The sequence below is a fragment of the Choloepus didactylus genome, chromosome X, assembly GCF_015220235.1.
Source record: "Choloepus didactylus isolate mChoDid1 chromosome X, mChoDid1.pri, whole genome shotgun sequence".
NCBI lineage: Eukaryota > Metazoa > Chordata > Mammalia > Pilosa > Megalonychidae > Choloepus > Choloepus didactylus.
Window position 1 is genome coordinate 71045442 of NC_051334.1, and position 16288 is coordinate 71061729.

A 16288-nucleotide genomic window follows, 5' to 3' on the forward strand; every position below is an offset into this window, starting at 1 on the left:
ACAAAATCCAGGCACTCAAAAAGTCATAATTCCCAGCATTCTATTAAAAGTTACTAGGCATGTGAAGAAACAGGAAAATGAGATGTAGGATAAAAATACCATGATTTAAAAGATGGGAAGAAGGAAAGAACCAAACAATAGTTACTGAAGAGGAAAAAAACAAAGGATGTTAGAAGAATCAAGAGAATGCCTTGTCATGAAAGTCAAACAAGGAAAAAGTTTCAAAAAGGCAGGAGTGATCAACAAGTATATTCAGTGAGATACAAACTGATAAGTGTTCACTGGATTTGATTAGAATATACCTGACAAGCCTGGCCAGAGTAGTTCCAGTGGAGGAGTAGGAGAAGAAACCAGACTACAAAGGGTTTGAGGATGAACGAATTGTGAGAAGGGAGAAATGATAGTCATTTCTTTAAGACAGCATTGTCTTTGACCCAGGGTATGTTTTCCCTTTGAAAATATTTTTAAGAAGATAATCTACAACCTTTCTTAGCAAGGTAACCAATGTCTCCCTTGCCTTACGGTCACTTTTCTTTCAAACTCATATCCTATTCCCTGTAAGAACTATGAAAATAAAATTTTTACCAAAAAAGGCATTCAGCAGCTTCTGAACCTGAATATTGCTGCCCACGGTGTGGTACAACCCCTCTGTCTTGATCCCTAAGGAAAGAAAATCATGTCAATTTGTTTACATGGCTCAAGCTTTCATTTCCTCAGTGTATAGAAAACAGGTACATATACACTGAAGTCAGTTCAAACAGGAAGGGGTTTCCCTACTCTTTCCAAGCTTTCCAGCACTTCCCTGAAACAGGGCAACAGTTCTGAGGCATCTCTCCAAATTATCCATACATTCATTTGGATTGTATCAGGCCCTCATTAACAGAAGAGAATACATTGTATACTAAATAGAAAAGTATATTTTGTTGAGTGGCAGCAGATGGCTGGCAATAGTACTGCCATGTTAGAAAGGAGCTAGGGTTTAATTGAAAAAGTTCTCCACAAAACATATCATTCTTAAAGTTGCCTTTGAGCAATCATGTAAAGGAGAGGGCAGTAGTATGGCAGATGTGAAGGAAAAGGCCATTTTGTCCACAAGAAAGATTGAGGCAACATTTCAAAGAACAAAGAGGCTTGGCTCATACATCACATTCCAAATGGCCTCAGAGGAAAACTAGGAGGTATTGTCAACCTAGAAGAATGCCAATTCCACATTTGCCAGAGTTTAGTTTTGCCCACATCAATTTTTAAAACATTATGTATTGTGGCAGAAATTGAACTCTTGTTTATTTAGGATGGAGCCATCATAACACTACTTAAGGAGTGCCAGGTACTATTTCAGAATACTTTATAAGTCATTTAAAGCTCTTTCTCTTCAAAAGCAAAAAAAAAAAAAAAAAAAATTATCCAAACATGCTTGGATACTACTGGTTTGGAATTTGTTGAAATTTTACAAATCTTGTCTAATGCTCAAGGGTTAGAAATTGTTTTCATTATTAAGATGGGTCCTGCTCAATGGATGACATCATTGCTACTTTAGAGAAATTACCCCAGGATAAAATCAGAGTGGTCAAATTCAAATGCTGCCAAGGCTATGGTTCAGATCTTACCTTTGGTCTCAATGATATTGATGCACTTCCTAACACACTTGAACCCCACTTCATTCAGCTCCACTGTTTCAAGCAAAGGGAAGCAGAGTTAGAACACGCTACAACAAGTCTCACCCATCACATATTTAATGATCATGCTAAGGGACCGCATTGAGAGAACTAGGGGTTTGGTTGCTTATATCCAATCATCCTGAATTGCAGAAAAAAATCCTTTTATTCAGGAAAGGTTTACAATTTTAACTCTTAAAACACAAAATGCTTTCGTTTGCCCTTTGCACTTATGTCTGCTTTAGGCATGAGCAATATCAAATGTAAAATGCTAACCCGTAGATGCTTACAATTTTTATCATGTGTCCAGAACAAAAAGGAGGGTATGATGTGTTCCTCTATGTTACTACTACTATCCCCACCATAAGTTAAAATAAAATGACAGATTTAATCAACAGACACATTTAAAACATACAGGTCTGATTGTCATTCCTCACAAAGGCATCCAAATACACACCTCCATCAATATTACATATCATTAATGATAGCATTTACTGTCACTAGGACACCTGGTAGTTTATAATGTCTGTAGACTAGAAATTTGAATGACTCACTTTCTTCCTGTTTCGTTATAGGGCTGTGGTAGATCTACAAAAGAAGAGAAACAGAAAGAGCCATGGCTCTTGTGAATCACTACAGGTAGACAGGACAGACTATTAAATCTCCCTCCCCAGACAGGCCATCAAAACCATTCGAGACTCTAGGGATTTAATAAGAAGGAAACATGGCTAAACAATATCGTCTTTGCTCAGGTCCTGAGAAAATAGTTTGACTAACAATTCCTGAAAATCACACTGGTTTCATACAGCTCACTGTAGCTGAAGTTGTAGCCTACCCATCTTAGACATTTACTTATATAAAACTTGGACAATTTTTATGATGGAGAAACAGAGCAAGAGAGAAAAAAGTGGTTTTCTCATGGATATCTCACAGATTTTGCATGGGTAATGGGCATTGTTAGTAAAACTGAAATGTTCCCAACACCAACCCCCAACCCAAAGACTAGTTAATGGCCGTTTCTATGCAGAAAGGCAAGTGTTCACCTGAATGAGATCTGTGCAATTACCAAGAATTCTCTGAGTGGTCTTGAAGTATGTATTGTGATACTAGGTGTGACACTGAAGAGGAGATCCTTGACTCTTGAAGCCTAGTCCAGTTTCCACCTCTGTCTCATTGTGAAATGTGAGGCATATCCTTTCCATTTGCTAGACCTTAAAATTCCTATCCATAAAATGAACAGATTGGACTAAATGTTATTTTAAGCCTTGATCTTCTTTGACTTATTAAGCAAAGGCATGTATGTGAAGCATAAGATTAGGGATTTGGGGTGTTCAGTAAAGCAGCAGCAATATCGGCAATGTGACACTGCAGGAAATAAGTTCTCTGTATGTCATCTGCTAGAGTCTGCTTTGACAATCTCTCCTTTAAAAGAAAGATTTCTGCATGTGTTTGTATTCCCATGGATAGTTCAGTAAGAGAGATTTCTGTGCTGGCCTGTCTTTTATAAACAAGAGACAAAGTCTGACAATCAAGTTGACGAGAATCCTCCTTCAATGGGCCCATGTTCTGACACCACTCCCCACCAAGGACCATCTGTGTCCTTCAATATTTAAAATCCTAAAGAGAAAGCAGGTGCAAGAGAGAGAATGGAGAGATAAATGCCTTCCTGAGCCTCCTAGCATCCCGCTAGGGAGGTAATAGTTAACCACCAGGTTTCTGGGAGATGGGGATGGGGAGACAGGTCCTGGCCTACTTTCTGGATGGCAGTCCTTACATCATCACTTATCTCCTGCCAGCTTCTTGGTTCCTAAAAAACTCATGCCAGAATCTGGGTACTCTTCTTAGTCTCCAAGGTAATGAGGGCACACATGAAGCAAAAAAACCTGCAATGTATTTCCCCTCTTGGCAGATTTTTGCCTTGAATAAGGCAAGGAGATAGGACTGTATCCAAATATGTTGAATATCAGTAGTTTTGCACTCATCCTTCAGACCAGTCAGGAGCATCTAAACCTAATATAGCACATTATGGTTTACAGATTGCCTTTCATTTGATTTTTCAAAAGAACTCTGTGAGGCAGGTAGAGCAGAAATCATTAAAGCCATTTTATAAAGGAGAAGAAAATTGAGCTCCAGAGAGGTGAAAGAGCTTGCTCAACATCATGTAACTACTGAATGGTAAAGGTGGGATCCAAATTCAGGCTTTGGAATTCCAACACTAGGGAGGTGATATTATATCATATGCCATTGGAAGAAACCTATTTGGAAGGTACTGAAGACAGGGAATGCCTTTCAATGAGTTCTGACAATTCATACTGGTCTTTCTGTGCTAATCACTAACCCTTTTAAGCGAACATTTGTCCTTTTCCATAACAGTATCCTAAATGGAGTGGTACATCTTGTGATATAGGATGCCAATGACATGCCCTCCACCAGTTGCAGCCTTAAAGAGGATAAGCTGATTTAGGGGTAAAAGGTGCAGCAAAACAATTTAGAATAAAATCTCAATAAATGCTTATTCACAGCCATGGCAATTATTTTTCATTCTTCTCTATGAACACATTTTATAATCTGAAAAAAACAGTCTTAGTCTCTTTTTAAAGAAGATCTTATGAGCACAGCTACATAGTCTAACACTGGTCCAGGGAACTAAGGGACCTAGTTTCCATACCTAGCTTTGATGCTTTCTCTGAGGGTGATCCTAAACAAGTGTCTTACCTTCTTAGTAACTCAAGTCGTCTTACTTGTTAAATAAGACACGTGGAATCAGCAATTCCTTCCAGCCCTAAAATTTTGAGTCTCAACAATCTCTTACCATTTAATTGTCCTAGACCCATTGATAGCACTAGAGGGCACCCATACATTGGACTATGTTGCTGAGAATTCCATTGTCAGGTAACTTACAGGTTCTTTTCCATCCATGGCCTCCATCCATAGCCTTCTGTTAGCTTCTGAAAGAGCCTGCAGAGTGATGGTTCCTGGCCTAAGTAAAAAATGACAAGTTTAAAGCAGAAAACTCATTTGAGAGCATGGAGTCTTGTGATCTGGGGGTCCCTCTGCCTTGGGAGGGGTCATACTGAGCAAGCATATGCATATAGAACTCCAGTATCTCAAAATCACCTTTACTCAGAAAAATAATGGACAATTTAGAAAAAAGCAACTTCGGAAACCCCAGAGGAGGCAGCATCTTGATGGCCTCATGCCACAGTTGGGCAAGGAAATAAGAAGGCAGATGCCAAGACACTTTACAATAATGCAGAGTTACAGTAGCCCCATTGTGACTAAGTCAAATTGAAACTCCTTCTATTGGGAACCAGCAACTTATTCTGGGCTCTTAAGGTGAGCATGTTCATCATAGGCGCATTAATCTATCAGGAAAATGGCTTTGCTCCTTCTACCACCTAGGATATCCAACGAGCATTTCCAGCTGGAAAGAATTCAACAATATGTACACTAGCTCAGCCACAGGGAGGAGACCTTGTGGCTGACTTAAGCAATCTTATGACTAATAATAACAAAGTATTATTTATTGAGTGCTCATTAGGTTCCTGGTTTTGTTCTAAATACTTCACATGTATTAAGTCATTTAATTCACCCAAAAAGCCCATAAACTGGGTACTATGATAATTTATATTTTGCAGATGAAAAAAAATGAGGCATGGAGAGGTTGCCCAATGTCAAACAGTGAGTAAGTAGATGAACCAGGATCAGAATCCAGGAGGTCTAGTCCAGCAACCATGTTCTTCACCACTATGCTTCTTCTGCTTGACTGATGGTCTCAAACCCAACTTTGTTTTATTTACTTGCAGGCTACCTATTCCCAGAGACACCCCAAGTTGGCTACCCTTAATGGTCTTTTCAGATTTTCTCAACTGAACTGAACTGAGTTTGGGATTGTTCATACTATTGCAGGCATGAAATCTCATTGCATTCTCTGCCTAGCTGCATCATGAAGAGAACCTTGTTGCTCACTCCTTGTATGTTAAGATGAAACCTCTCTCAGAGTTACAGAATAATAAGAGCAATGTCACTTGGCCTCTCTGGACCTCAGTTTCTTTTTCTGTAAAATAAAGGTATTGAAACAAAGGAGCTGGGCAATCTTTTCCAGTTCTGATATCTTGCGATTCCTGTCACACCAGTCTTTACATCTCTTACTTTATTAAAATACCCCTTAAGAAGGGAAGCCCCCAAATGATCTTTAAGCCAGAATCAACAGAAAAGCAGGACTCGACTCTGGATACTGGATTCTTTCAAGCTTACCTTTCTCTAAGAAATACCCACCCTTTCGGATATTTCTTGAGGGGCTAGAAGTCTAGAAATCTTTGTAAAGACAGCTACTCAGCTGGACCCTGAAGCCAAACAGAAGGACAACAAATATAAAAGCAAACAATGCAGACCATATATGCTACAAAACCAATTCTGAAACTTAGCTTCCCTATCTGGGAAACAGAAAAGCCAGGGCACATCCTCTTTTGACCTTACAGAGAGGCTGAAAGAATAAATAAGCAACTATCCAGTAACCACTTGGACATTTGGGGGTGATATGAAAAGTAAAATTCAAACACCAATATTGATAAAGACAGAAGACAAAGTGGAAAAAGTACTGACTTCTAGTCCAGGCTCCTCCACTAATTACCTTTATGACCTTATACAAGTCCTTCCCCCTCCCTGAAGCCTCAATACCCCATCTGGATCAAAAAGAAATGTACAGCATATTGGCAGTAGAGTGCAGTGGTTAAGAGTGTGGGCTTAGAGACTAGAATTACTCGTTTTGGATCTTGGCTGTACCATTTACTGGCTGTGTAACTTGAACAAGTTGCTTAACTTCTCTCTGCCTCCCCATCTTCATTTGTGAAATGGGATAATAATGCCCCCTACCTCATGAGACTATGGTGATGACTTGAGGAGGTTATACATTTAAAGTACTGAGAACAGTGACATGTGACATAGGAGGTACCCAGCAAATCTCAGCAGTTAATATTCTTACTATCAAGGTCCTTCAAGTTCTGATGTGCTATGAGCCTGTGGTTTCAAATACTGATAAAAGCACTAAATGAAAAATGTTATCTTTTATTGCTGAAATAGAAAAGGGGGCTCGAAGAGTTCTTTCCTCTGTCCTCCAGGAAACACGGACATAGATGCCTCATGCCTGCCTGGTAGCCTGACTCTGCTCCTTTTATCAGACTGACTCACCAGGAAAGCAGATGTCATGTCCCTCAGAAAACTCCATCTGCAAAGAGGTGCCTTCAACACCTGTTTCTTATATTTGATGCTCTATTTCAAAGCATGTTTATTCTGCTTCCAATAGACAATTGAACAAAATAGAAAGAGAACGGGCTTTGGGGTCCTGCAGACCTGGGCTTGAGCTCAGCCTTGCTGCTTACTATGTTCTCTTGATAAGGCAAGTCAATTAAATGTATTTGAGTCTCAGTCTCCTCCCCTCTAAATGGGGGGTTAGAGGAGGGGTTAAATGAGGGAATGTTTTTAAAGCGCCCAATAGGTGGTAGCTAAAATCATCTACATATGAAAACTTTAATTCCTGAGTTCTAGTCTCAGAATTCCTCAGCATTCTGGGGTAGGAAAAAAAAAAAAAAAACAGTTAACAATCAACATCAAAGTTTCAAAGATAGTACCTATCAGGAACTATGCAAACACTAAGTGCAAAGAATACAAAGATGAATTGGTTCCAACCCTTAACCTCAGGGCCAAACTGTTTGCAATTACTTTGAGTCAATCTGAAAACCCAACCAGAAGGAACCTAAAGACAGAAGATTTCCTTTTAAACACTTCGATGCTGCAGTTGTTTCTGAGCCTGAGTCAGAGAAACTAAATGTTCATGAAAGGGAAACCATAGCCAATAGTCATTTTCCCTAGTAAATAGGGACCTGAAGTAGCCAGGAGAATGAGTGATAACCTCATGGCGATGGATAACAGTGTTAACTGCAGACATCTTTGATTGGGATTATCCATTTATAAGAAGAAAAGACTCACAAACAGAAATTCTGAGGGCCAAAATAATGATATCCCAATTTTTTAAACAGGGTATCAGACTAGTGGTTATTTATTCCTAGAGCAAGAAAAAAATGCTCTAATCTCTTAGTCAGATTTTTATGATCCTAATCAATGATAGTTTTGTTCATATAATATTGCAATTCACCCCTCACGCTCCTTTCTAGCAATCTGATCATTTTGCTAAAATCTATTCGATTCCTCCGTACCTAATACATAGAAATAACAGACTGAAATAAAGTTTAGAAACACATTTATTCACTGAATTTCAGATCAACTTTCCAACTACAAAACATGCATTTCTTCAAAATGACTCCAAATGATCTTATTTTTAAATTTTAAGGTTAAATACCCCTCCGATAAAGTCTCCTGGGTTCAGAAAACAACAAGACAGCATGGGAGAGAAACAAAAGCAATCAAGTCCAAAATTTGCAAGCCATTGCTCTAACATCTGAAAGTTAATCAAACTATTTCCAATTTACATAAATATCTGTAAAGTATGGAAAGTTTGCATCACATTTTCACCAAGTGGAGGACAAAAGAATCCCCAATACCAACACTACACTCCTCCACCCAATCTTCCCTCCCCTCAAAATGTGTATCAATTCACATGTTCATTTATGTTATATTAGGAGATATACAAGAATGAGCTTTGCTCTCCTGTTCTTTTTATAGCATCACTAATGCTGAACTTCATGCCCAGAGCAGGTGACATAAGGCTGACTGAAACTTGCATACAGAGAACCAGCTCTAGGCCAGGCCTAAAAAGGATCCCTGTGAAGGGCAGTCAGGAGAGCCAAGACAACGATGACTTGAATAGACTTACTCCTAGTCATCAACAAGGGATGAGAGAGGAAAATAAAAGACCTAACCAGGCTCAGCATCTGGCACCTGGGACACTACCAATTCACACCAGCCTAGCTTACCTTTCATTAGTTTCTATATCAAAACAGAACCTCTTGTTGATAGACTCCGTCTTCCTTCTCACACAGTACTTCAGGGTTAATTCCAAGGGTCCCTGATATAAGAGAAGGATTAGTAGCCAATTTGGGAAAAAGAAAAAAAGAAAAGCATAGAAGCTTCTTCTGCTTCCTGCAGTGTTCTCAAGTGTAACTTGGAAGGCCTCTGTCAAGGCAACAGGAACAATATGTAGACTCTCTGAGAACCCTGTTCCTTCAAATGGTACGTACAGCAAGATGGCAAATGGTTTCTCTCTGCTCCAAGAAGCAATGGCTGAGACTAAGAGAAAATGCTCAGGGCAGGCCAGCCCTCTTTCCCAAATGCAGTAGATTAAGTAGGAATCTCAATACATGTCATCTCAGAGGAGTATAGCAGAAATGGGCTGCCCAAATGGCATTTAGCACGCAAAATAAAATTTTCATGAGGTCTTTAGACAGGGAGGTTACAAATGGGGTAAGTAGCTTTTTATATTCTTCCTTAGAAAGGAATGGTTTCTCTTAGAAACCCTTAGAGGAAATTGAAACTCAGAGAGAGAAAATGGCTTACCAAAATCACCTAGTTTGTATAGTGTAATCAGCAATATACTAGGAAGCTTAAGATCTGGGGCCTTGTCTCAATTATACCATTTAGTAGCTATGTGACCTTGGGCAAATCATTTTCTCCAAGTCTTAACTTCAAAATCTATTAAATGGGCATAGTACTACACCTTGCTATCTCAAACTCCAAAACATTTCCCAAGTGCCAGGTCTGTGCCTTGGCACCATGCTAAGTACTTTCAGACACTATGACATTTAAACCAGCCCATATGGTTAATCACCCAGTACCTCTCTGTCACTGGCACGCTCAATCCCCTTACAGGCCTGTCCTTTTGCTACTCCTGCACTATAAAAACCCAAACACTACATTAATCATTCAAACTGCCTGTGCTACCCCAACAGTTGGGATGTCAAGTATTGCTAGAGTCTTTCAAGGAGAGAGTGATTAACAGCATTATATATGCATCCCTTCTTTAAATGCTTAACTCCCTCAGCTTCAGAGGCATCAGAGTACAGGGGCCTAGGCCTTGCCCACCACTCAAGCCTCATCCCCAGCTACTACTCACCTGTTTTATGCCTCAGTGGTGCAGAAGTACTCTTATCACATGCCCTTTCATGACTCTATAACTGCATATACTGTTCCCTCTACTCAGAAAGGCTTTCCCTATGTTCCTTGCCTGGCTAAACTCTTACTTGTTCTACAAATGCAGCTCAGCTTTCATTTACTCCAAAATCCTTCCCCAACCCCACACATTGTCTACCATGCACTTTCCATATTCTATTAAAATTTCTTGTTTTCATGTCTGATTTACTCACTTGACTGAAAACTCCTCAAAGGACATGGATGGTGTCTAATTCATGTGTATCTCTAATACCTACCAAATAGCTAGTGCTCAATAATTGTTTATGAACTAGATTATCGTCCTTGCCAATTTTCAGATGTGGAAATTGAGACTAGGCATGATAAGTGATTTACTCAAGGTCAAAGAGCTGCTATGCCACAGAGCTAGGATTTAAACCTAGTTCTTGAAACTCAAAATGCAGTTCTCTTTCCCCTTACCAAACCTTCTTAACAGGGAAGGGATGAGGATCTAATGAAATAGTATTTGGAAAAGTTATCCATAAAATGAACAGCACAACACGATGTAAGTTGACAGGATGAATGATATAGGGAACACTGGCAAGTGTCATAAACAGGAAGAGGGTCAATTCCTCCATCTCTAAACTGGGCTAATGATGCTTACTTTGCAGTGCCTAGTTCAGTGCCTGGCACACAGAAGGCATTTACTAGATAGTGGCTTTTGTGATACTACTGTTACAGTATCATTTCTTTTTATTATTTACAGTTCTAAAACACAAACTAGGATGAGGAACTGAATCAGAACTGACAAGAAGAAAACATTTCCAGTCCAATTTGGGGAAATTCAAGTAATTAATTCTACCTGTCCTCCCTGCTTCTAAGTGTGGAGCCAAGTTCCTCTTTCCATTCCATGAGGAATCCCACATTAAAACTGCTTAGGCTGACACTATTGCTCTTTTACAAGCAGCAACTAAATGAAAAGGGAAGTAGGAAAGAAAAACTAAAAGGAGGGCTTGCTCTCAACTGCTAGGAGGATATGAAAGTGAAGTCGGCTGCTTCTGTTTTGGGCTTTGAAGTAGGCAAAGCTGAGTAAGACAGCAAGGGCCTAAATGAGCTTACTATCTAAGAGAGGAGCTTTAAATTCCAGGATATGGGAAATAATGTACACGGAAAATAGAAAAAAGAAACTGCAAGCCAGTGCTGCTTATAAACACTTGCCAGTCAAGTAAGTCAGCTAAGTTCTAACTGAATTGGATCAAATTCTGTGCTGTAGCACAAAATGAATTTATTGGCACCACAATGAAAAGTACTTGGGCAATTAACAGATGGGAAACTGAGAAGGATTTGGAGTCATGAATGGGTAACTGACCCATGACAGAAGCATGGACTACAGTTCTGGAAAACCTGTTTGGTACTGTTTCACTAAAGATACTTCCGAATTCTAACCGACACTCAAGGAAGAAAGGCAAATGTTGTTAAAGACAAAAAAAAAAAAAAAAAAAAAAAGCAGTTTTCAACAGCCTAACACCAAACCCCAGTCCTTTCAAACTTCATATAAATTAGCCACACAAGAGAGATCTTCCATGGAAGGCACCAACAATGGAGGGAAATTACCCCAACTCTTCTCCAAGTTCCTGCCTACCTAAATTGGGTCTTCAGGCAACTTCTAATTTCGAAGCTAACAAGTGAATCTTGAAGGGCTTCCAACAATACTGTAAAGAGTGGAAGTCCTTAAAAATCATGCCCTGAGATCCTGTCTCAGAGCCATTTGAAGGGGGAAGAGACACATTGAACTACTTTTAGCATATGAACAATCTGCCTGACAATCAGCTTTTATCTTAAGAATCCCCTGAACATATATGTATAGGATCAGGTTCTTCCAGGTAAGTAAACTCTCTCCTCAATGTGTTAAACTTATTTTTCCATTTTTGAAGGTGGATACTGGTTTGGAAGGCAGAAGAAGATGTATTAATGGCTTAAAGACATTTGAGTATTGCATAGAACGTGGGGGTATAGGTGATTACTACTTCAAGTAATAGATGAATTCCTTTGAAAAAAAGGAGTTTTTAGAAATTGAATCATATTTTAAATTCCTTCTATCTAAAGGAATCCTATGGTAGAGCCCTCTTAAAGGCAAGTAATTCTCTTCTCCTACAATTCATCCGTATTTTTGCATATTATATTTATACAATGTGACAGGCACTCATGGCAATTTAATAAATGATCTGAAAGAGTAGAAGCTCTTTTAGAAGTCCTGATGTCATTAACAGGGAACTTTCCCATTCACCTAACTAACATCTGGTGCAATGAAAACTTGGTCAAGGAGAACATACAAAGTCATGGCTTCATATGACAGCGATAGTTCCACATTTAGAAGGGGGTGATTGTGGAAATAATTACTTGAATTTCCAGAAATTGGAGTTGGAAATGTGATTTCTTATTGTCAGTTCTGACTCAGTTCATAATAATTGATTCTTTGACACTTAATCAACATATATTCAACATATATTCTTTCCTGAGATGCAGCCAAATGCATCTCACAAAATATGACACACACAAGTACTGACCTGCTTAGCACCTGGCTTCTGCTCCATAAGTGTCATGGTGAGTGTCTTGGTCTCTTTCTCATACTGGCAGTAGTACTTCACCCAGGATATTCCCAGAGCCCCTAGGAATACAAGCAAAAGTGAACTGATGAAATATATTTTTTGGCTGCTTGGTCAGTCCACCCTTAAGATAGGTCATCCTCCAGATTCATCCCTGCCCTTCCCCTGAGCTACATGGCAACCTTCCTGCTGCACATATGGAGATCCTAATCTTGATTATGGCTACATCATTTTCAGTATCTGCTCTGTCTTACTACAGATATACTCTTCCTGCCATGTTCCCATGAGTGGTACTACCATATATCCTATCATGTGAACTGTAAAGCTTCTGTCATCATTGGCTCCTCCTCTATAAACTTCCCCATTTGATTGGTTGTTGGGGTCTGCCCATTCTATTTTCTATGTGTCTCACTCTTAGCTGTCTCATTTTCTCCATGCTTTTTAGGAATGAATTAGTTCAAGACCCTACCACTGTTTTGTTTTGTTTTTTTTGTTTGTTTGTTTTTGTTTTTTTGTTTTTTTGTTTTTTTGGTTTTTTTTTTAATTTTTTGAGATATTCTAAACAAAACAAAAATTCATCATTTCTCCAATTAATTATTTCAGTGGTCTCCCTTCTGATTTCCCCATCTCTGATCACCTCTTTCCAGTCCATTTCCCAACCTTTTGCAAAAGATATATTTTAAAATACATCTCTATTTATGTCATTCACTTGATTATAAATCACCCATGGCTTTACCACTATCTCCAAATGCAGAGCCCTTCATAATGAAATCAAAACCTACCTTTCCAGTTTTGTCTCTTGCCACACTCACCTCTATGCCTCAGCCTCACTGAATTACTTTGTTTCCAAATAAGTAGTGATTATATAATTTGTAGTCCAAACCCAATAAACTTTTTTTTTTTTTTTAGATTTGGAGAAGATTTATTGATCAGATAGTTTTAGAAAACCAACAGCAAAACACTGACAAGGTTCATAAATACAGATTGGACATTTTAGGTTAAATCCACTATATTTCCTACTTGCTTGTAGGAAAACAGGTAAGATGGAAAAGCTGTCCTGATCATACGGCATGCACACCAGACGGTAAAAGGACTTCCACACTGTTTAACAGGACAGTGGCAATAGCTTTAAAGTAAGGCAAGCATTGTGGCCTAAGCATACCCTGTTCTGAAGAGCAAAGCCCAGGTTCACCCCTTAGAGACTGCACGGTAGAGAGAGGTTGCCCTTTCTTGCCTAGGTGCTTCCAGTAAAATCTTTGTTGGCAGCTGCCTTTATAAGGAGATGCCCGGCATGCTCTCTCTGCTCAGACTTGGTGTACAAGGAAGTGGTTTTAGAGAAAGTCAGTGTTGTTTTCTGATGCCTCCTTTTGTATTCTAAATGTACAACTAGTAAAACATCAATTACCACAGCTTGCTATGTTTTTCTTTCTCTGAAAACTGCGTCTGACTCACCCTGTACACTCACTAAGCAGGGGCTTAAAAAAAATTCTTAAAAACACAAAATTACACTAAAAAGATGGTACCACTTTTGAAGCACAACTCAGAACTTTTTTTCATAGCATCACACTGGGGAAGAGGTCGCTATCCGCAGAATCTAATGACTTTCGAAGGACAGCACCACTGCTGGGCACTGTCTGGTGGTGATGCAAATGGAGGTTTCTGAGCTTTATACAAATGGAGCTACTCAGGCCCTGCTGAGGAGACTCGCAGTTCCCAGGCATCTGGGGAACCACCAAGGAATTTAAGCTAATGGTTTACAGTTCCTAGAGCCTATGATCATAGGACCATAACCCTCATCCACTCTAGAGCTCAATGCTAGAATCATGAAGAAAGAGGAAAATGGCTTTTTGGGCTAAAACAGAGTGCTGGCAGGTAGACAATTCAGTAACCTGTGCTACTTTCTAAACATCTGAAAGACCTCATAAAAACAGATTAGTTTTATGGAATTAAGACCAACATAGTCTTAGAGAATAATTCAACCTTTCCTTTATGGCCAGGCTTTCCTATATTGGCAGGAAAAGGTATTTCCAAAGGGAAAACAAGGCTCCTGCAAGTTTAAAGAAAAAGCAAGTATCTGTCAAGAGGCTAAAAAATGTGTTCAAATGATGGGATTTCCCCTAAATCAAATACAACTTTTTCTTCCTGTAGGTGCAAAGAGTTCTTTGGTAGTTATAGAAGAGACAGCCTAGAACTCAGGGCAGGAAATTATACTGAAGCAGAGGACTGAAGAGTAACATCTAAACTTGGGACTACCACCCATGGTTCCTAATTTCAGCTTTCAACAGTTGCCAGCTTTTACCGTTAATCAGGGCTGCTTATGTTTGCTAGTTTTCTAGCCCCTTTTCCATTTCTCACTACTCATTAGCCCTGCTCCGCTGAAAAGGAGGTGTTTGAGGGAAAGGCTCAGGGAGGAGGAAGAATTGTAAATGAATCAACTGTTTGATAAAAAAGTAGATATACTGATTATCAATGAATTTCAATTATATGTGCATTACTCTTGCTACTTTGGGTAAGCAAAGGTCATTTGCTCAGAAATGTTAATATGCTTATTATCATATTTTTAAATCCAGCTAAGTAATGGACATGAACAGGTAGAACAAATTTTTACATCCTGTCACTGAAAAAAAGACATTTTGCCAGTGGAAAGGGTTTCAGTTTGGCCCCTGAAAAACAGTTGCAGTCAATTGCATATGAGTTCATAGTTTTCCCAGGATCTGGAAAATAGTTTAAGTGAAGAAAGCATAATTTTCTTTATTTAATAAAGTATTAAGTTCACCAATAAATTAGTATATACATGGGAGAATTGATAACATCAAATCTTAAGTTTCCATTTTCCATTTGGGAAACCTTTATAGGTGTCTTCCTTGTTCCTAGGCAAGGAAATGTAGGAAGACATGCAAACATGAGATAGTACAAAGATGACTGGGAAAAAAATGTCAACTGAAACAAACCCACAGAATAATATGTCTCTAAGAATTGGAGTAAGAAAACATGGACTTGAAACTCTAGCTTTACCAAGAGTTGGCTTAAGCCAGCTAATCACATCTAAAATTCTTGGCATGATTTGGCTCTAAAGTAATGAGCTGGCTTCCTCAAAACAGATACAAAAAGTAATCTAGCTGCATTATAGTCACATGCTATATATAATCTGTATATATCCATATGTGTTCTATATATTGCACTTAAATTTACAGGACTGCAGTCAGATGACTGGGAGTACCTCAAAGAGGCAGAGAGGCAGCCGGCATAAACTCTTGTAAACCAAGGAACAGTGTCAGGAATTCAGAATGCTGGCTATGTATATGCACACACACACCACACTAAAATGCCTGGTGACCTGTTACATAAATCCTAGTCATCTACTTTAAGTCATCATACACACAGTCTCATTTGTCATCCAGAACATGTGCATATGTGTAGTTCTATAGCACTCAGAAAGCTGGTTATACTACATCATTTTCACTAGTGTCATGTTAAAAGAAGACACTTTAGACCAAGGATACATACTTTTAAGAAAATGTCACATACAAGGTCTTCAATGTCAGGCCTCCAAAGTCTACCTCAAAAAGAAGTGCCCTCAGAATGCTTAAAAAAAGGACACTAATGAGTGTGGATTGAACCAGACCTAATCTGCTACCTGGTGTAGCAAAACTAGAGACCTGCTTCTATCCCAAGGACCACAGAAGTATAAGTACAGAGACTGAGCATTGAGTCTTTCGTCCCTGTAGAAATTCATGACAAAAATCTTCCTCTTCCCCCACAGACAGTTTTACTTATTTAATTTGGGACTTATTTCCACCAAATATCCAGAGACCAAGGTGGATTCATGCAGCAAAGCTCTGTTTTGAACCAATGGAGCTGCTCACTCTGACATGCTCTGGAGAGAGCTCCTTAGAGGAGCAAGCCTAACAGTGGGTGGTTAAGAGGTTAAATGCCAAATGGACT

The 16288-nt window shown here is 39.1% G+C and overlaps 1 protein-coding gene across 8 annotated transcripts in view; it reads right to left on the bottom strand.

Moving 5' to 3' along the window:
* The window catches only part of OPHN1 (oligophrenin 1), an 838177-nt gene that overhangs the window by 585613 nt on the left and 236276 nt on the right, over positions 1–16288 (bottom strand). For all 8 annotated transcript variants that reach the window (XM_037821168.1, XM_037821167.1, XM_037821165.1 and 5 more), the window contains 6 exons: positions 12305–12405; positions 8588–8679; positions 4557–4635; positions 2210–2243; positions 1608–1670; positions 586–660 (listed from right to left, as the gene is read on the bottom strand). In XM_037821168.1, coding sequence (XP_037677096.1) covers positions 586–660; positions 1608–1670; positions 2210–2243; positions 4557–4635; positions 8588–8679; positions 12305–12405 — 444 coding nt within the window. The remainder of the gene's footprint in view (positions 1–585; positions 661–1607; positions 1671–2209; positions 2244–4556; positions 4636–8587; positions 8680–12304; positions 12406–16288) is intronic.